Raw genomic sequence first — 20,576 nt, forward strand, 5'->3', positions numbered from 1 at the left:
GGAGTGACACCTCTTTCCATTTTCATGTTTCTTCTCTTTTCCACCTAAATTGTACATGTGAGAGAAAACATGCAGAGTGTCTGAGTCTGGCTGAGTCTACTTAATATTGTGCTATCCACTTCCATCAATTTCGTTGCCAATGAAGTGATCTCATTTTTCTTTATGACCGAATAATACTCCATTGTGCACATCTGCCACATTTTCTTTATCTATCTTTTTATTGATTGGCACTGAGGTTGATTCCATCATTTCTGTGTGGATATTTTCCCATTTCATCTAAGCAGTCATGTAAACTATTGGTAAAGGTTGTTCACAATATTATAATACTTTTGCCTCTCAGTAGTGTTCAGAATGTTTTCATTTTAATTGCTAACTTGGTAACCTATGCTATCTTTTTCTTTTCTTTCTTATCTTGAGAAAATCAATAGTCTAGATCTTTTCCTTTTTGGGGTGGGGTTCCAGAGAGACTTTCTCTGTGTAGCCTTGGCTGTCCTGGACTTGCTTTGTAGGCCAGGCTGGCCTCAAACCCACAGAGATCCACCTGCCTCTGCTTCCCAAGTGATGGGATTAAAGGCCTGCGCCACCACCGCCTACCTGATCTTTTTAAAGATCAAAGAATGAACTCACCACTTTTCTCTATTATTTTACTGTTGTTATTAATTTTTGTTATTTTGTTACCTCCTCTGTTTTACTTATATTGGTCCTTTTTATTTCTTAAGGTAAAGGATATTTTTTAATTATTAATTTTTAAATATTCCCTTTAAATCTTTCATAAATTTCCCCCCCCTTTGAACTGCTCTAATTACTTTGTATTAAATTTGATTTAGTAGAAGATGTTTACTGATTTTCCCAATTTTTTCTGTAACCCATCAGTAATTTAGAAACTGTGTGAGACTTTTACAATTTCCTTCTATTTGTTGGCCTGTAATTTAATTTCATGTGGTCAGTGTTGTGGAAGTTTCGGTTTCTTTAAAAAAAAATAAGTCATGTTATGTAAACATGTTTCTGTTTAAATCCCACGTGTGGGCCGGGATGCTCCAGTTTGTCCACAGTTAATAAGAGCCTTGAGAGAGGGCTGGTGGTCTTTGTCAACTTTGGAAACTGCCTCATGTGGAGGTGTGGCATTTGTCAATTTGAAAAATATGAGAGCCCAAAGTGGGGAGGGGGGGGAGGGAGGGGAGAAAGACAGGGATGAGAGCTGTAAGAAGAATGCAGAATGCTTGGAGGAGACAGTTGGTAGAGGTAGAGAAGGCTGTTGCTGCATTTACTATTGCTGACTGAGTACACCAACAATGAAGATGGCTATTGACCCAAAGAACCCGGTGATCCTAAACAGCAGGAAGTAACCAAAGAGAACTGCGCCCCTTTCCCCCCACTAACCTTCTTTCTCTCCTACCTGGTGTTGAGGTGTTGGAAAGGACTGGGATGGAGAATGAAAAAAGAGATATAAGGAACCCCAAATAAAGTAGGTTTTAAGAAATCAAAGCCTATAGGTCAGAGTCTGTGTAAGTTTGATCTTCACAGGTCTGTGTGGCTCGTTTTATGACACTGCATTCAGTCCCGGGAGAACATTTCAGTCACACTTTAAAGAACATATATAGGGGCTAGAGAGATGGCTTAGAGGTTAAGAGCACCTTCTGCTCTTCCGAAGGTCCCGAGTTCAATTCCCAGCAACCACATGGTGGCTTACAACCACCTGTAATGAGATCTGATGCCTTCTTGTGGTGGGCAGGCACACATGTGGGCAGAATACTGTGTAAATAATAAATAAATCTTTTTTTAAAAAGAAAAGAACGTATGTAGAAAACTACTGAGTACAATATTCTTATGGGCTGAAAGTGTTGCTCAGCTGTTCTGAAATCTTTGTGATTTGCTCTTCAAGTTATGTTACTACTTAGTGAAAAAAATATGGAGGATACAGCAGCATGGCTCAGTGGGTAAAGGCATTGGCTACCAAGCCTGGTAACCTGAGTTCCCTGAGACCCACCCTGTAGCATGTGCATTATGACTGAGTAATACTCCATTGTGCATATCTGCCACATTTTCTTTATCCATCTTTCGCTCGATTGAAATCTACATTGACTTCCGACCCCCAACACACACACACACACACACACACACACACACACACACGTTATACCATTCCACACACACCATAAATAAGTATAATTTTTAAAAACTTAAAGAAATATTGATGTATCCAAATATAATTCCTGGGTAGTCTTTCTCTTCTCCATTCAGTCAGCTTTTGTGTCACGTATTTTGGAGCAGTGAAGTTGTGCTAACTACTGTATTAGCAAGTACCAAGCTCTGATGAGTTAGGCATGCTGGTCTCTAGCCGTGTTTCTTATATTAAAATATGTCTTCACATAGCTTTGCACAGTCTCTGTGACCATTGCTTGCTTGGTGATATCCTTCCCTCTACAATTATTCTTAGTCTACTGTATGTTAATTTCTCCAGTAAATGAAATAAACATTGAACCTTATTCCCAACACTGACAATCTGGTAGTTTGCCTGCCACACCCTTTTCCTCTTTTTTTCATAGTATTTTTTTATTGTATGTCTTCTTAGTGTACCAATTAAAGTCTGTTGCTTTCTCTAATATAAGCACTGGTTTTTGTTGTTGTTGTTTGACATGCTGGAATGTTGAACCTAGAAAAGTTTTTTAAATCCAATTTTGTTTAGCTTGGTCTTTTTGAGAAAAAAATCTTACAGTGTAGTCAGTGTTGGACTGTAACTGACATATAACTCAGGTTGGCCTCAAACTTGTGGCAATCAACCCTCTTGTCAGTTTCCTAAGCACATTTTAGAGGTCTAGTTGTCTGAGAGTATTGTGTTCTTCTGTTTAGCACTACTGACAACTGAGGGTTAGAAAGAATTCAATTAGTCTTTGTCTTGGATATGAGGCTCATCTACCTCATGATAGAGCTATAGCTTTGAGTCAGGACCTCTAGTGATGCAATAAATGCTTAAAGAATTTCTCGTTTATTTGGTGATATTTAATGAAAACTATACACAGTACTAGTTAAGAGGTACACACGTGGAAAAAAATTAGAACGAGCCCTTAATATACACGGTATCACTATTTCATTAGTCATGACAGTTCTTATTCATTTCCTCATCCAAAAAGCATTTATTGAACTATTTCTCAGCAGTTGGTACTGAGGATTCAATGATGAGCAAAACAAACGCAGTTCTTCCCTCAAAGAGGTAACAATCAACTGGAAGAGGCAACAGAACAATCACACAAGGAAAGCACTTCAAAGGATGTGATCAGTATGAGCGCATAAAAGAGATTCGAATGGGCACTGAGTCATTGTTTGAAGAGTCAGTTCAGCTCCAATTCGTAAAAATAAGCAGGAGTTACAGAGACATAAAAGTTTGACATGCTAAAACGTCCTGTGGTGAAAAAGAATGACATGGGGAGCAATGTAGTCAAAGCGCACAAAACTCACACAGAGGAACTGTAGGTAGAACCCAAGCCACCACCAGACTTAACAGGCTCTGCCAAGAATTTCAGACTTTCATCTCACGACCAGTGGAAGCTGCAGACAGATTTGGAGGAAGTGTGACAGGATTAGATTTGTATTTTTAGAACTACTGAGGAGTAGTGGGACAAAGTCGAAGAGCAAGACTATGGGAGTACTGCAACATGGACATGGATGTGAAGGACCAGAATAATGGCGGGTGGAATGTCAAAAAGTGGATGAAACTGGGTGGTCTTTTGGCAACTACTTGAAAATTCAACTACTAAAATAGTTCTGAGTCAAACCATTTCTAGTAAGATCGATCAATGAAATGAGGTTGGTGATAAGTTGCAAGATGTCCCCATTGTCCCTCAAGAATGACTAGAAAACCCTCCCATACTCCGGCCTAATGAAGACTCAAGGCCTTGTTCCCCAGTCCGCAAAAAAGGCCCACACTTCATCATAGGAGGTCATTGGTAGAGGCGTGGAACGGAAGAGTTTCCTGGGCAACGCCATTGTCGCGCTCCAGGTGGGGGGACGGGGTAACCAAGGACAAGGCCAGAAGAGAATCCGGAAGAGAGGGAGCGTGAAGAGGCGTGGAAAATGGGACACAGGAGCTTCGGCCCGGGATATGGCGGATGATTCCAGTGTTCTCGCACACAGCTAGAGCGGAGGGTGGGAGGAGCCGATGAACGTGCCTGTGATTGGCTGGCCGGGGATACCGGGCCGCTCATGATTGGACGAGACGAGCCCGAGGCCCGAGTCTGTGGAGCGCATAGGGTTCTGGGTAGCCAAGGCCTTGGAAGGGTCTTAACTGAAAGGGGGAGGGGGAGGCCTCCAACAAACGGCTGAGCTCACAATCCCAGCCGCGACCAAACCGGGCGCCCCCTCCCCCCATGGAGAGAGCCAGGCCGGAGCCGCCGACGCCCACGCCACGCCAACCGCCGCGCCCGTTGCGCCCAGCTCCGCCCGCGCATCCCGTCGAGGCCGCCACCTTCCGGGCCTTGGCCTCCGAGCGTCCTCAGTCGCCACAAGCCCAGGCCACGGCCGCCATCACCGCGGTGGCCTCGTCGTGCGGAGAGGCCGCGGCGGTAGCGGCGGCGGCGGCAGGTGCGCAGGTTGGGACACGACGCCTGCTGCAGGTGAAGCCGGAGCAGGTGCTTCTGCTGCCCCCCGGACCGCTGCTACCTCAGGCTCCCGACGACGACGACGACGACGACGAGGAGAGCACGGCGGCCGCCTCGTCCGCGCAGGCGCGCCTGCTGCAGCTGAGGCCCGAGCTGCTGCTCTTGCCTGCGCAGTCCGGGGCCACCGCCGCCGCCGACGGAGGTCCCTGCAGGCCTGAGCTGCGCCCCATGCAGCCCCGGACGCTGCTCGTCAAGGCCGAGAAGCAGGAGCTGGCGGCGGGCTTGGACCTGTCGGTGGGATCTCGGAGGACCACCGAGGCCGGCACTAGGGCCTCCAGGGCCGCCAAGTTGGACGGCACCGGGAAGGCCCTCGATGGCCGTCGAGGGGATGAGAAGAAAGCCAAGCTGGAGGCAGAGGAGGCATCGAGGGATGCGCTGAAAGGCGGGGACAGCAGGAGCCTGCTGGCCATCGGAGAAGGGGTCATCAAGACCGAGGAGCCAGACAGACTCAGGGACGACTGCAGGCTGGGCTCGGAGGCCACGTCCAATAGCCTCATCCATGGCAGCAAGGAGGGCATCCTGGCCCAGCCGCCCGGTGCCTTTGGGCCGCACCAACAAGACCTAAGGTTCCCTTTGACTCTCCACAGCGTCCCTCCTGGGGCCCGAATCCAATTTCAGGGTCCTCCGCCTTCTGAGCTGATACGGTTGTCCAAGGTCCCCCTGACACCAGTGCCTATTAAAATGCAGTCCTTACTGGAGCCTTCTGTAAAAATTGAAACCAAAGATGTCCCCCTCACCGTGCTTCCCTCAGACGCAGGTATTAGAAGGCAGGGGGAGTCTGGTTTTCACAGTTATGTCTATGTTGCCCATAGCAAACATATTAGCAGTTTAGGAGCCGAACATCAAAAAATAGAATCACGGTATTGGTTCTTAGCTTGCACAGGGATTGTCTGTGATTGATTTGCCCTTATACTGGTAAAATACACTTAAGTGTGAAGGATTTCCACACACACAAAAATTTTTTTTGAAAAGTCAAGTTTAAGACTTAGTAAACAGGTTTAGGTAATAGACACAACAGAATGCATTGTTAGATGATACAGACCCTCCCCCAGCTTATACATAGGTAACAACTTCACATTTCCTGATGTAGTAGCGTCATAGGTTTAGGTTTATCAAGAAGTAGAACAAAACCAGTGTTTCAAGAAAAATAGTTGTTTGTTCTGATTGTAGAAGTTATTCTTAAAAGAGATCTGTAACTTTTCTTGGAGATACCATGATTCAAACATAACATTTTAGTATTCTTAAAGCTAAGGGTTTCCAGAAATGTTAATAAAATGACTAAATAAGCTATTTATTTAGTTATTATAGTTAAATAGTAGAAACTACAGCCATATTTCCAAGTATATTTCAAGCAAGTCTTTAGGATTAGTTCACACAGAACACTGTATTATGAATGTCTTGGGAAGTCATAACATTCTTCATGTTTTCATGAACTTCTATTTTTTATTTTTCAGTGCTGGTTCTACCCACGCTACTCCTATGCTTTTTACCTTTTACACTTTAAATTTCCTTTTTCTATTTATTTCCCAAGCCCTTCTGGGCACATACCACTTTACTACATGTGATTTATATAGTATTGGAAATTGAATCCAGGGCTCTAGGCATCCTAGGCAAGCACTCTACCAACTGAGCTACATCCTCAGTCAGCATTACTTATTCTAAACATCTTTTGCAAGTCTAAAACATTTTCACCTGTCAAGTAACCCTAAAGTGAATTAATGTGAAAAGTTTGTGGATAGTACTTTTTATGAACTGCATAGGGATACAAATTCAGTGAATTTCATTTATAGGAACTTGAACTGCACTGTGACTCTCAGGGTCGCTTATACTATTTTTCTTCCAGGATATGATGCCAGTTTTAATGATTCCATGTGGCAGGAGTTTCGTCTTTGTAGTGAAAAGCTGATAGTGTTAAAAGCTGTTAGTGAAAAGTGTTGCATTAAAGGCACTTCAGCTGCTTCTGTAGTTGACGTCTTTCAAATACTTAACTAACATCTACATAGTGCCAGGTGCACAGTTATAAATAAGTCAGAGTTCCTGGTCACTAGTGGGAAATAAGTTAATGTTAATTAATATTAAATATATTAGTGAAGCTCAAAGAAGCAAATAATCGTCCATTGTGTCCCTAATATTACTACACAGCATCTTCAACAATTATACTCTGGGGGTCACTCTAAGCCACAATTTAGAATGCTGAGTTCAAAGAGTATAAGGACATTTGGAATATTGGCAGTACTTTGGGTATATTGTAGTTTATGTTTTCAGGTACTTTATAAGTATAGATGAAGGTACACATCTCTTTAAAATTGCATATGTGGCACATTAACTTAGTCTCTTAATTTTTGTCATATAGGAATACCTGATACTCCCTTCAGTAAAGACAGAAATGGTCATGTGAAGCGACCCATGAATGCATTTATGGTTTGGGCAAGAATCCACCGGCCAGCACTAGCCAAAGCTAACCCAGCCGCCAACAATGCAGAAATCAGTGTCCAGCTTGGGTTAGAGTGGAACAAACTTAGTGAAGAACAAAAGAAACCTTATTATGATGAAGCACAAAAGATTAAAGAAAAGCACAGAGAGGAATTTCCTGGTAATCAAATGAAATGAACAAAGGCTCTTTCCAATTTCTTTTAAATTTCTTTAGGTAAAGATTAAGTTAGGTTGAGATTTCCTAATGTGTATGTGAGAAAGGCAAGCATAACTTAATTATGCTTGAATTAATACTAAACATACATTTTCTTAAATAGAATGTAGTTGTGAAATCTGAATTTATATTTCCAGCCAATGCAAATTAGGAGACATGTTTTATTGTAGTTTTGAGTAAATACGTATATCTACATACAAACATACATATGTATCTATAGCTATAAAATTAACAGTAAATCACCATAGTTCTATTTTGTAATATAGTAGAGATAATAAAGAATCATGGCAAAAAAAAAACAAAAAAACAAAAAAACAAAAAAAACCAAAACAGTTCGCATTTGAAAAGTAATTAAAATGCAGAGGTTAATATCCTGCTCTCTTTTAATGTTAAGTGGTTATCAGAACACAGTCCTGTGTTTTGATTAATAGATTTATTCCTATCACAATACAGTTCGAAATGATTTGCCCTCAGCAATAAGCGCATTGAGATAAAAGTTGAAAACTGTGTATTCTTTGTGGCATTTTTAACTGTGCATAGTGGGGAAATAATTTGCTTTGAAACATTAGCAGAAATATTTTAGGCAAGATTCTGAGGTACCAACTGGATGGAACCAGTGATTTGTTTATGTGACAGTGCGACACTTCTGTCTTTGGCAGGAAATTAAGCTGTTTGTGGTTTTAGTAATTTTTAAGTCTCAGAGTGATTTCCTAAACCAGGCATAAAAATAGTGACTGCTTATAGTGACTATTACATTGTAAGCACTACATTGTATCTTATGGTGTGAGGAAAGAGGAGGTGAACAATGTCTTATGGGGTATTTTGCTTCAAACCCAGTGACTGGCGTAGACTCTGCCACAAAATCAGTCTGTCTCTGAGTAGAAGGCATTTGACGTTCTTCTCTGTTGTGGGTTGCAAAATTAACAGAATAAGAAGCTATCTGGATGTTAACATGCACAGTGGAGGATTCGTTCACAGAAATAGCATCATGGAGCTGGAAAATACTTTTAGACAAACCATTTTCTAAAATTTTAGAGTGTCCTATATTTTTCATATGAAAAGCTAGAGTCTGTGTATTCATATTAAAAAGTCTCTCTTTCTCTGTAGGTTGGGTTTATCAGCCTCGTCCAGGGAAGCGAAAACGCTTCCCTCTAAGTGTTTCCAATGTATTTTCTGGTACCACACAGAATATTATCTCTACAAATCCTACAACAATTTATCCTTATCGCTCACCTACCTACTCTGTGGTAATTCCTGGTCTTCAGAACACCATCACTCATCCAGTTGGTGAGTTGGTCCTATTGTAGATTATTTATAAATACCTACATCAAAATTTTACCTCTTAAATAGAAATTTAGTTTCTGTTAAATTCGAATTTAGGAAATAGTAAAGGAATAAGATCAAGAGAGGAAGTGAAACATTAAATGAGAGAAGGAGCAAAAGTGGTTCCATGTGGAAAACTTTTTAAGCAAGCCAAAGTGATCTCCTACATTAATCAGATAGTGAAGGAAATTGTTGGTGTAATTAAATAGGAAATAAGGATGTTTCTCACCTCCAGCCTACAAGACTTCTTTCCTAATGGGGTATGAGGTGTCCTGTCATGGAACTCAGTAAGACTATTGATCTATTGAAGGCGATTCTCTTGCTGCTGCAGAAAAGCAGTGGAAGCTCTCCATATCCAAATGGACTTGTTTGGTCTGTGTTGCTTACAGTCTGGTCTGTGGATGGTAGAAATGCTAAATTTTGCCATCTGTTACATCTTTGGCTTGTTCCCCCAGAACTTCTGTGACCTCGCTTAGGGGGAGTACCATCCATTCACTTTGCTATCACTTGTCGTAAAGCTGCTCTTTGCAGTTCCTGCCTGCCTGGATTCTCCTAATGATAAAGCTGGCCCTGTGTGTTAGAGATGGTTAGATCTTGGAAATGGACTTATTAATATTATTATTTTTTAATTAAAGATTTTTATATTATGTATACAAATGGTTTGTTTTCCTAAATGTTAAGTACACTGTGTGTGTGTGTGTGTGTATGTATGTGTGCACGTGCTCACATGTACACCTAGTGCCTCTGCCGTTTGCCACTGGGAACTGGTTGTAAGCTGCCATTTAGGCACTGGGACCTGAAGCTGGGTCCTCTTCCAGAGCAGCAAGTACTCTAACTTCTAGGATGTCACTCCAGCCTTCATTTTCAGTGTCTTTTAAACTGTGTCAATTTAGCCAATGGAAGTAACAAAGATGCAGTCAAGATACCTCTGTTCAAGTAGAAGATATACAAAGTTGATCTGTAAGCTTGGTGCAGTGGTTGCCTGCAGTCCCAGCTCTCAGGGAGGCAGAGACAGAGCAAGAGGGGTCTCTGTTTGAGGCCAGCCTGGTCTACAAAGTCCTGGACAGCCAAGGCTATACAAAGAAACTCTGCTTGAAAAACCTTTAAAAAAATTGATCTGTAGCCTCAATTTTACAATACAGGCAGGCACTCTTAGTGTTGCCTGTAATACTGCATTTCAAATTAGGCTTAACTATATCTCTGCTTTGGTTTTGCATATTCCCCCAAGACTTTACTTGCATCTCTTTTGTTCATTTTAAAATGCTTATGTTTCTCAGGAACAGATTTATCATTGTTCTTATTTGAAGCAGTTGAGATTTTATACAATATATCACTTTTACACCATCTGTACAAAGATATGCTCTGGAAGAAGAGTAAATATTTTTTTCTGATATTGGTAGGGTTTGTGCATCATGATTTTGTTATTGAAGTATGGTAGACAGAATTACCAGAAACATACAAGCAGTAAACAAAAATGTGATAATGAGTCTTTGTTGGCTACTTTAAAAAATTATTTAGAACGCCAACATTGTATGGACCAGAGATGTACAGACTCATTTTCTCGATCTCAAATAATAAGTAGAACTTTGTATAAAGATAATTTGAGAACTGTTTTTAGATAAAAATTATTTATAGTAAGATTTATTTACTACCATGCTGCACAGTTGTGCAACTTTGAAATATGTTTAGTTATTCTATCAGCTTGGTATTATATTACTTACAGGTGGTAGTATAACTAGGAAGTTTAGGCTGTATCAAAAGTCCCTTAAATAATTGTAGTTATTGGATAGGCATGGTGACATACACCATTAGAGAGGCGAAGACAGGTGTATCTCTGTGAGTTTGAGCCAAGCCTGATCTATCAAACAAGTTTCAGGATAGCCAGGGCTGCACAGAGAAATCTTGTCTCAAACAAACAAATGACCATATTTAAATCTTTGCAGATACTAATTTTAATACCTTATTTCTTCATTTCTTTCAGGTAGTTTTATGTTCTAAATATAAAGGCATGGTAATGTCAGGCATTTAAACATTTATTCTTGTGGAAGAAAGATTATCAAGGTAGTGAAACATGATTTTTCTTTTTCAGAGTAATTATTTTATAGTAATTTTTGTGTATTTATGATACTATATAAGTGGCTAACTTTTTAGGTACAGAAAGTGATTCACTAAGCTAGTGTGCACAAAGTCACCATTTGAGTAACTAGAAATCGTATTTTTTGTTTCTTTGCTGTGATATAAAAATTCGTAGGAGAGAAAGGGTTCATTTTAGTTCGCAGTTCTTGGTCACAGGCCATCTCAGGGATGCAGAGGCAGCAGGCACAGCTAGTCATGCCATGCCCACATCAGGATCAGAGAGATGAACGGATCTATGCTGCTTGGCTTTCTGTTGCTTGCACTCAGCTCACTTTCTCTACTTTTAACAGGACTACCTGCGTAGGTATTGGTACCACCCACAGTGGGCTGCATCTTCCCATATCAGTTAATACAGTGTGGGGGGGGGGAGAGGAGAAGATAGAGAAGGAGGAGGAGGAGGAGAGGAGAAGAGAGGAGAGAAAGAGAGGAGAGAGCAACTCAAAGTGAATGATCCCTCAATGAGACATTTCCCAAGTGATTCTAGGTTGTATGAAGTTGACTTTTAGGGCTAATTGTTATAGAAGTGATGTAGACCTAGCAAAATTGCTCTGGCAGAAGCTACTTCTATCTACATTATCTAATATCTTATGCTTTACCTTTCAGTTTTGCTACAATAACTATATGATAGCTGAGATCTATTACTGTCAGTTTGTAGCCATTATATTGTATTGATCTAGGGTTCTCAAACTTCCTTCTGTGAAAATTAGGTTCAAGAATCCTTACATCTTTAGTAGGAAGGATTGTGTTGAGTCTCCACTCTCTCTTCAGTTGTCTAAGCCAGTGATTCTAAACCTGTGAGTTGCTACCCCTTTGAGGTCATGTATCAGATATCCTGTATATAAAATATTTACATTACAATTCTTAACAGTAGCAATAAATTAGAGTAATGAAGTGACAATGAAATAACCTTATGGTCAGGGGCCATCACACCATAAGGAACTGTATTAAAGAGTCACAGCATTAGGAAAGTTGAGAACCACTGCTCTAAGAAGTTTCAGTGATTTTGTTCTTTCTGGTGAAGAATTTATCAAGTCAGGTAGTACACCTTATAGTCACTTGGTTTTTGTTAAGTCAGTTTCCTTCCAAACACCTGATTTTTAAAAAATTTTTTATTATTAATTTATTCTTGTTACATCTCAATGGTTATCCCATCCCTTGTGTCCTCCCATTCTTCCCTCCCTCCCCTTTTCCCCTTATTCCCCTCCCCTATGACTGTTCCTGAGGGGGATTACCTCCCCCTGTATATGCTCATAGGGTATCAAGTCTCTTCTTGGTAACTTGCTGTCCTTCCTCTGAGTGCCACCAGGTCTTCTCCTCTAGGGGACATGGTCAAATGTGAGGCACTAGAGTACGTGAGAAAGTCATATCCCACTCTCCACTCAAGTGTGGAGACTGTTCTGACCATTGGCTAGATCTGGGTAGGGGTTTAAAGTTTACGGCCTGTATTGTCCTTGGCTGGTGCCTTAGTTTGAGCGGGACCCCTGGGCCCAAATCTGCCTATCATAATGTTCTACTTGTAGGTTTCTAGGACCCTCTGGATCCTTCTACTTTGCCATTCTCCCATGCTTCTCTCATCTAGAGTCCCAATAGGATGTCCTCCCCTTTGTCCCAGTTTCCTGGTAAGTGAAGGCTTTCATGGGACATGCCCCTTGGGCTAGTATGCAGATATAAGTGAGTATATACCATTTAAGTCTTTCTGCTTCTGGGTTAACTCACTTATTATGATAATTTCTAGCTCAATCCATTTATCCACAAATTTCGGGAATTCCTTGTTTTTAATAGCTGAGTAGTATTCCATAGTGTATATGTACCACAGTTTCTTTATCCATTCTTCTACTGAGGGACACTTAGGCGGTTTCCATGATCTAGCTATTATGAATAAGGCTGCTGTGAACATGGTTGAGCAAATTTTCTTGTTGTGTGCTGGAGCATCTTCTGGGTATATTCCAAGGAGTGGAATAGCTGAGTCTTGAGGAAGCCCTATTCCCATTTTTCTGAGATAGCACCAGATAGATTTCCAAAGTGGCTGTACTAGTTTGCATTCCCACCAGCAATGAAGGAGTGTGCCTCTCTCCTCACATCCTCGCCAGCATGTGGTGTCGCTTGAATTTTTGATCTTAGCCATTCTGATGGGTGTAAGATGGAATCTCAGAGTTGTTTTGATTTGCATTTCCCTGATGATTAAGGAGGTTGAGCATTTCTTTAAGTGTTTCTCAGCCATTGATATTCCTCTGTTGAGAATTCTCTGTTTAGTTCCAAGCCCCATTTCTCAATTGGGTTATTTGGTTTGGTGGTGTTTAATTTCTTGAGTTCTTTATATATTTTGGATATTAGACCTTTGTCAGATGAAGGGTTGGTGAAGATCTTTTCCCAGTCTGTAGGCTGTCGCTTTGTTCTCTTGACAGTGTCTCCAGCCTTACAGCTTCTCAGCCTCATGAGGTCCCATTTATTAATTGTTGACATTAAGGCCTAGGCCGTTGGTGTTCTGTTCAGGAAGTTGTCTTCTGTGCCAATATGTTCCAGGCTCTCCCCCACTTTTTTTTCTAAGTGACTTAGTGTCTCTGGTTTTATGTTGAGGTCTTTAATCCACTTGGATTTGAGTTTTGTGCAAGGTGACAAATATGGGTCCAGTTGCATTTTTTTTACACATAGACCTCCACTTAGACCAGCATCATTTGTTGAAGATGCTATCCTTTTTCCATTGAATGGATTTGGCTTCTTTGTCAAAAATCAAGTGACCATATGTGTGAAAACACCTGATTTTTTAAAATGGTGTGTGTGTGTGTGTGTGTGTGTGTGTGTGTGTGTGTGTGTGTGTGCTTGCCACTAATTGGATGTGCATGAGTAGGCCCGAGGGATCAGATAGTTCTGGAGCTTGAGTTATGTTGTGAGCCACTTGACATGGGTCTGGGAATCAAACTTAGGTCCTCCCAAGAGCAGTTAAGTGTTCTACAGCCTCCAACTACCTAATTTCTATTTGCACTGACCTAAAACACATAGACTAATTTTTTCTTTTTTTTTTGTTTAAAGATTTATTTATTTTATGTATATGAGTACAGGGCATCAGATCTCATTGTAGATGGTTGTGAGCCACCATGTGGTTGCTGGGAATTGAACTCATGACCTCTGGAAGAGCAGACAGTGCTCTTAACTGCTGAGCCATCTCTCCAGCCCATAGACTAATTTTTTCACACAAGATTTTGATAGGTTTTTTTTTAATTTGACCAATTAGCTTACAGCTTTATAATCTTAAAGAATGCTTTTTCTTCTTTGTTAGCATTTTTGTGTAAACAACCACTTTTGTATGAAAGCATTTTTGTGTGTAAACAACCAGTTTTATATGAATGTTTTACTTTAGTTGTCCTTATTAGTCTTCTTCCATTAACCAACATTTGTAATTCAAAAAGATGAAAAAAATCCTCATTATTCAATTAGTGATTTAGAAATGTGTTATTAAATATTTCACACCAAACTCATGGATATTCTGGTAATCTTTCCTTAATGCTCAACCAAGCTTACTTCATTTTCCTGTGTATTCTACCAAGCCCACTTCTTTTACTAAGCAACCATTTGCACTGCATCACATTTTTCCAGAACACTTCATCTCATTAAGATATTAAATATACTTGAAAACTGAAAGTACACTTCAGGATTTTCTGTTTCCATGAATCTTTCTATCTCCACTATCTTCTGAGTGAATTCAACGCCATAGTTGCAAACCTGCCTATCTGACCCCTCTACTGCCTAATATTTATCAGGCACCTGCTGTGGGACAGGTTGTGTTAGGGACAATATAAATATGTTTCCTTAGACCCTCTTGTCAAAGATTTTATAGTGTAGTTATATACAAGACAGATACCGATAAAACTAAGCTTCCTAGTCCTTTGATCAAATCTACAGCAGCTTCTAATCTGGTGTTCTTTATATATATATATTGCATTGTTTGCTCTGCTCATGTTTAATGTCACACTCTAAACTGTTCTGTTTCTAGTCTCTGAAAGTCCTGATAGCATGATTGTCTAGAACTGTCTTCAGCTATATTTTATCGAACAGCTTAGGTGCCAGCCTCCCTATTTATATTAGCATTCACATTATATAAATGTGAAGGTATATAACAGGCTTTGGGGCTTCTTTAGAAAATACATTTATTTTACCTACTATAAAATATTTACTTGGCCATAGATGCACTTTTCATTAAGTTCTCTATTTCATTTGTCCAGCCTGAGATTGGTTTTGTTGATTATATCATTACTTAGTTGACAGTCTTTCGCTCTCTAGAATTCATACTTTTCCCCCCTCTAAATGTTTTAGTTATATTTACCACCAGTTTTTCAACTGTGTGTCATTTAGTTCATATACTTTTCGAATAAAACAATAAGAAAGAAAACTTTGTTGCTAGTACTGTTGTAATCCAAAAGTCAGAAGGCCTGTCTTGGCCTTAAGATCCACTCTTAAGAAGGTGTTATGAGGTCCATTGGAAACTGAGATCTGGACAAAAAAAAAAAAATCTCTTAAAAGTTGTATAATCTAGGTAGGACACAACCATTCTGACTTTGAACTTATAGCAGCTTTGGCTGTCAAAATGCATGAAGGGGGGAAGGTCCACATTCATAAGATCTTGCTATTGTGGGGCTTTTGCAAATCCAGCTTGCAGTTTAATTATGACATGGAGACTTCTATATAGTTTAAAGCTGTTGGCCTGTTGCTGGGGCTGTCTCTCAGCACTACCAAAACTTATCCTGACATCTCCACTATCCCATCTTTCCACGCTGTCTTCACTCTTGCCTGCAGTTCCATCCATCTTCCTTCTGCATCTTCTCTTCTCCCAAGTCTCTCTGCCTGTGTTGAGTTTCTGCCTTCCTGGAAGTCCCACCCCAATATTTTCTGCCCCAGCTCTGGACCATCAGTTCTTTATTATACAAAGAGCCACATTCCAGTTTGAACCAATCAGCAGCAAGACAACTTCTTAGCTCCTAAACAACTTAAGCTTTTGTCTTTAATCTTTATAAACTTTACACATCTTTTGAGTTTTCTTTTTTGAGACTGATAACATGGAAAACTGTAAGACTATAACTATCTGGTCTTCAACACCATCAGAGACCTGAAAATGATAAATTTTATGTGAGTATAGGAGTGAAGAGCAAACAGCTTCCAAAACTATAAAAATGACAGAGATTTACCGGCTCTCTGGACAGTCACCAAAGGTTCATCTTTGCCAATGGGGCATCCATCTACAACTATCAGGCCCAGAAAATCTGAGACACTTTCCTGTGAAGCAGGAAAGTTTAAAGGCTATCTCACCTGGTCTTGGCAAAGTGGGACAATCAACTTTTCAGTATCCTGCTTGTCCAGTGTAGACAGCAGACTGTCAGCAGTCAAGGTAGAGGGCAGTTTATATAGCCCAGTGGCCAGCTTTGGCACATACAAAGCAAGCTTTAGCTTGAGGTTCTTTGGTGCCCATCATCTTCTTCAGAGGAGTTTGTGCGTGCTGCCAGGAGTTGAACTGACTGTTATGAAATGCTTTTTATTAAAACACCTTAAATGCCATATTCTGATATTTGAGGACCACCTATCTAAAGTGTATCTAAATAGACAAAATTGCTTGCTTTTTGTTACTTGCTTTCTGCTTAACTTTGAAAACAATATGTAGGAGGCTAAATACAGCTTATTTCTTTAATTAAACTAGTACCTAACATAACTGCAAGTGTATTTCTGAAAGCGTATGAAAGGATATGATTATTTATAGGTGACTGACTATGAACTTGTATTTTTTAATTATCCCTAACAGTTTAAGATAGTAACTTTCAAAAGATTTGGACTATTAATTTTTTGGGGAGGTTCAAGACAGGCTTTCTCTGTGTAGCCCTGGCCATTTTGGACTTGCTTTGTAGACCAGACAGACCTAAAACTCGCAGAGATATGCCTCCTTCTGCCTTCTTGAGTGCTGGGATTAGAGGTGTGTGTCACCAAGCCCAGCTTACATTACATTTTTCAATGAGTTGCATATGCACATATATCCTAAACAAGAGTTGAATTATATATACATTATGTTGTAGCAAATATAAATGTAAATTTCTATAACCATACAAAAATCCATACCAATCTATATTTGAGACTTGTTACTTTCTAGTCTAAAAGGAGATACAATAACCCACCTCTGTTATTTTCAGTGAGGTATAATAATCTGTCCTTCTTTGTTTTTTTAATCGCCTTTCCTCTCCTTTCCCCCTTCTACACCCTAATACTAGATAGGAGAGAAAGGGTAGAGGAGAGAATGAGAGAGAGAGAGAGAGAGAGAGAGAGAGAGAGAGAGAGAGAGAGAGAGAGAGAGAGAGAGAGAGAGAGCGCCCTGAATATAACCTCCTTCCCTTTGTTTCCTCACTGACCAATAACAACTTGCAAATAACCCCCCTAAATGCCAAAAAAAATCACAACCCACTGAACGACCAAAAACCACTCACCCCACCTCTTGTCAGTGAGGGTGCCATGTTCTTTAAATTGCTTCTTGCTGTCTGGGGGTGATGGCTTATTCTGGGGACTCTAAAAAATTGAGATATTGGCCAAGTTCTGGGAGAGCTGGATGCCCAGGCTCTGTGGGATCATCTGGGGCTAGAAAAGTGCAGAGCCTAACTGAAGTTTTGTCTGAAGCAGTCTGTAAGTGGGGCTAGCTACTTTGTCTTCATTTGTGTCTAGGCTTTTTTTTTTTTTTTCTGAAAACACAGAAACTTTAAAGGTAACTTTGTAGGGACATTTTTGCATTAACACGTGTGGAATATGCAATGTGCACAAATCAGCTAAAGATGATTCTCTGCTGTATGCTTGAGAAGGTGAAAGGCATCTGTCAATCTTTAATAGGGTAATGTACATCTCCATCCATGCCATATGAAAGGTGGCATGTAATAATAAATTACGAGCCAAAAAGATGCGTTGGCTACTGCAGAGACAGTCATGTCTCAGCCAGTCTCCAGAGCTGTTTCCATGTCAGGGGATCATTCATGTCAGCTGCTTTGTTGTTCTAGGGCTCTTCCCTTGCCTCTTCCATATCGGCAGCCAAGATTTTCAGGGGGTCTCCTATGGTCAAATCTAATCTTTATTAACTTTGAAGGTATCCACAGCTTTTCATTTCCCATAGAAATAAATATGTAGCCTCATTCCCAATGAAACATATTTCTTGACTTCCATTCTGAGGTTAACATATCTTTATAGTTTGGATGCTGATTTAATTCAGCAGTCCTTTCTAAAATCCAGTATTTTTCAGCATCTGTGCTACCTGTGCCATTGACATTTTAAAAATTTAAAATTAATAAAGCATTGTGTAATCTATATCTGAGAGATTTCATATCTTCCTTCTGTTTTATGAGCATTTCTTTTAAAATGCAGTTAGATCTTTCCATAATTGCTTGACCTGTAGGATTGTAAGGTATGCCTGGAACATGTTTATTTTATAGTATTTAAAGGAGATTCTAAGTTGTAATAAACCTGTAGGCTGAATTACTTTATTAATTGCTCACAGATCTGTTAGCATCCTCCATTTTCCAGATTTCTTTTTAAGGGCAAGGAATTCCAAGGGCTGGTGGAATCTTCTGTATGTTGAGCCTCCAGCTGTTCTTGGACCAGCAATTCTAGAGCCTGTAGCTTTTGCTTATTTAAGAGCCACTTCTCTATCCAAAGAGGCTTGTTAGTTAACCATTTTAAGTAGGGCAGTTGGTACTTTATCAGTAGTGGCTCCTCCATGTAAATTTGGAGAGCTAACACTTGTTGTGCCCTGCCTATGGACAGGATGGATGGTGTGTGACTGATTTGGGTAACACTTTTCAGCATCTTTACCAAGAACATATCCTATTTGTCCATGAAGTTAAAGGAATGCTAATCTGTTTCCCAATGTTGTAATAGATATCTTCCCCATAAATCCATGGCTATATTTGCCACATATGGTCTTCCTATAATTCATTTTAGACTTTGCTTTGCCTGAGACAATGCCCCAATTCCTAGGAGCTGTGTAGATACCTTTCAAAGTGGCCAAGTTGAAATACAAGAATTTTGTGGAATTATTGTTATATCTGTCTTGGTATCCATTATGCCTTCAATCCCAATTCCATCTAATTGTAATTTCATCTTTGGTCTCTGCTCATTTATATCAGTTTGCTAAAACATTTTTTCCCAGTATCTTTAGAATCTCTTGTTTATCCATCAGAGTAGTTAAGCTTAGAGCAGTGTTGTCTGTTGTATTAGGCATTACTTTTTCTGGTTGTTCTCTAGAAGAGTTTCTCCTTGGCTGACGGGGAATTAATGGCTCATATTGTTTTTTTTTGTTTGTTTTTTTTTTGTTTTTGGCAGAGCTCAAGCAAAGACCCCTAGGCCATTTCCCCAATTGTAAGGAATAGTCTTGTTTCTCTGAATGATCTACATTCATATGTCCTATGTCTGCTCTTTCCACATCTTTCACATATCCCAGGAAGCTTTCTCCCTGGATTATCATTAGAGAAAATATTATTCTTAGGAACTGTTTGTCTATAGTCCTTTAGGGAATGACCTGTTCTTCCACAGCCAAAGAATCAGACATTTTGAGCCCTCATACTTTTAGCAATTGTCCAATCAAAACGGATTGTAAATATTAGATCCAATGATGTCTGCAGTAGTTTTAATCCATTCATAAATAGACGCAGATCTGGCCTTTAAAGGTTTAATAGCCTTTTTGCATTCAGTGTTAGTATTCTAGAAAACAATAGACTCAATTACAATTTCTCTTGCATCTGAATCTGATAATGCTCTATTTACAGATGAAGTTAATCTTTGGTTTAAAAAAATCAGTAAAAGATTCATCTGAGCCCTGAATTATTTGTAAATGATTCAGACCATTTTTCCTGTTGTTCCACCTTGTCCAAAGCTTCTATAGCTAATATATGACATTGCTCTAAGGTGGCATCATTAAACATAATTTGCCTTGACTCAGCATACTGATATTCACCTAACAATTGATCCTTGAGAATACTAATAATTCTAGTCCTATTGCGTTGCTTCACAGCTGAAGCCTCCTCTTTCCACCATGTCAGGCAGTGTAGTTGAGGGCCAGCTTCTAAGATAGCTGATGTTAAATGTTTCTGATATTTTGGAATTATACGATTTAGTATGGCTCAGTTATTAGTTTCACATGAGGTGAGTGCATGTTGTAAGCTGCCAGTACCTCTTTAAATCCTTTTAGATCTAGCATCTCTATGGGCTGGCTCCCAAATTCTCTATAGTGGGGTTCTCTCATCTGGAACTAATTGTCTTACTGTAGCTGGAGAAATTATTATGGGTCTTCTAATAGGCCTAGACTGCCATCCTGCAATCTCATCAAAAGGTGGCACCATACGCTTTAGATTGGATTTCTCTGGGCTAACTTGAGAAAATTCTTTATTTTGATTTAAAAGATCTTCTAATTTCTGTTCTACTGCTTTTAATCTAACATTCCATATTTCAGTAATTGCTTATCTGTTTTATTCTGATCTTTCTTAGAGAGTACATAGAAAACTATAGTTTTTACTGAACATATTATAATTAATTTATGCTTATAATTAAAACAAAACTCTTTCCCCATGTCAGACAATGTAGTAGAGGTCCAAATATCCTCTGCTACAGTGTTTTGCATTTGGAGGAGGATTGGAGTTATTTTTAGTTAAAGAAAAAAATGGGCTTTCCAAGGATGACAAAGTAAGTTGAAGGTCAGAAGGAAGCTGGGTGTGGGCCTGCAAATGAAAACTGGGCTTTCCTGGGAACTGAATGGATGGATCATCAGGCACTCCTTGGTGGGGTAGGCAGAGCTACCCTTCATC

At 39.8% G+C, this 20,576-nt stretch overlaps 1 protein-coding gene across 2 annotated transcripts in view; it reads left to right on the forward strand.

Moving 5' to 3' along the window:
• The first annotated feature begins 4,364 nt into the window (after window positions 1-4,364).
• The window catches only part of Sox30 (SRY-box transcription factor 30), a 38,069-nt gene continuing 21,857 nt past the window's right edge, over window positions 4,365-20,576 (forward strand). For both annotated transcript variants that reach the window (XM_051167588.1, XM_051167589.1), the window contains exons 1-3: window positions 4,365-5,412; window positions 7,009-7,248; window positions 8,410-8,589. In XM_051167588.1, coding sequence (XP_051023545.1) covers window positions 4,365-5,412; window positions 7,009-7,248; window positions 8,410-8,589 — 1,468 coding nt within the window. The remainder of the gene's footprint in view (window positions 5,413-7,008; window positions 7,249-8,409; window positions 8,590-20,576) is intronic.

This window comes from Acomys russatus, chromosome 25 (genome assembly GCF_903995435.1).
Source record: "Acomys russatus chromosome 25, mAcoRus1.1, whole genome shotgun sequence".
Lineage (NCBI taxonomy): Eukaryota > Metazoa > Chordata > Mammalia > Rodentia > Muridae > Acomys > Acomys russatus.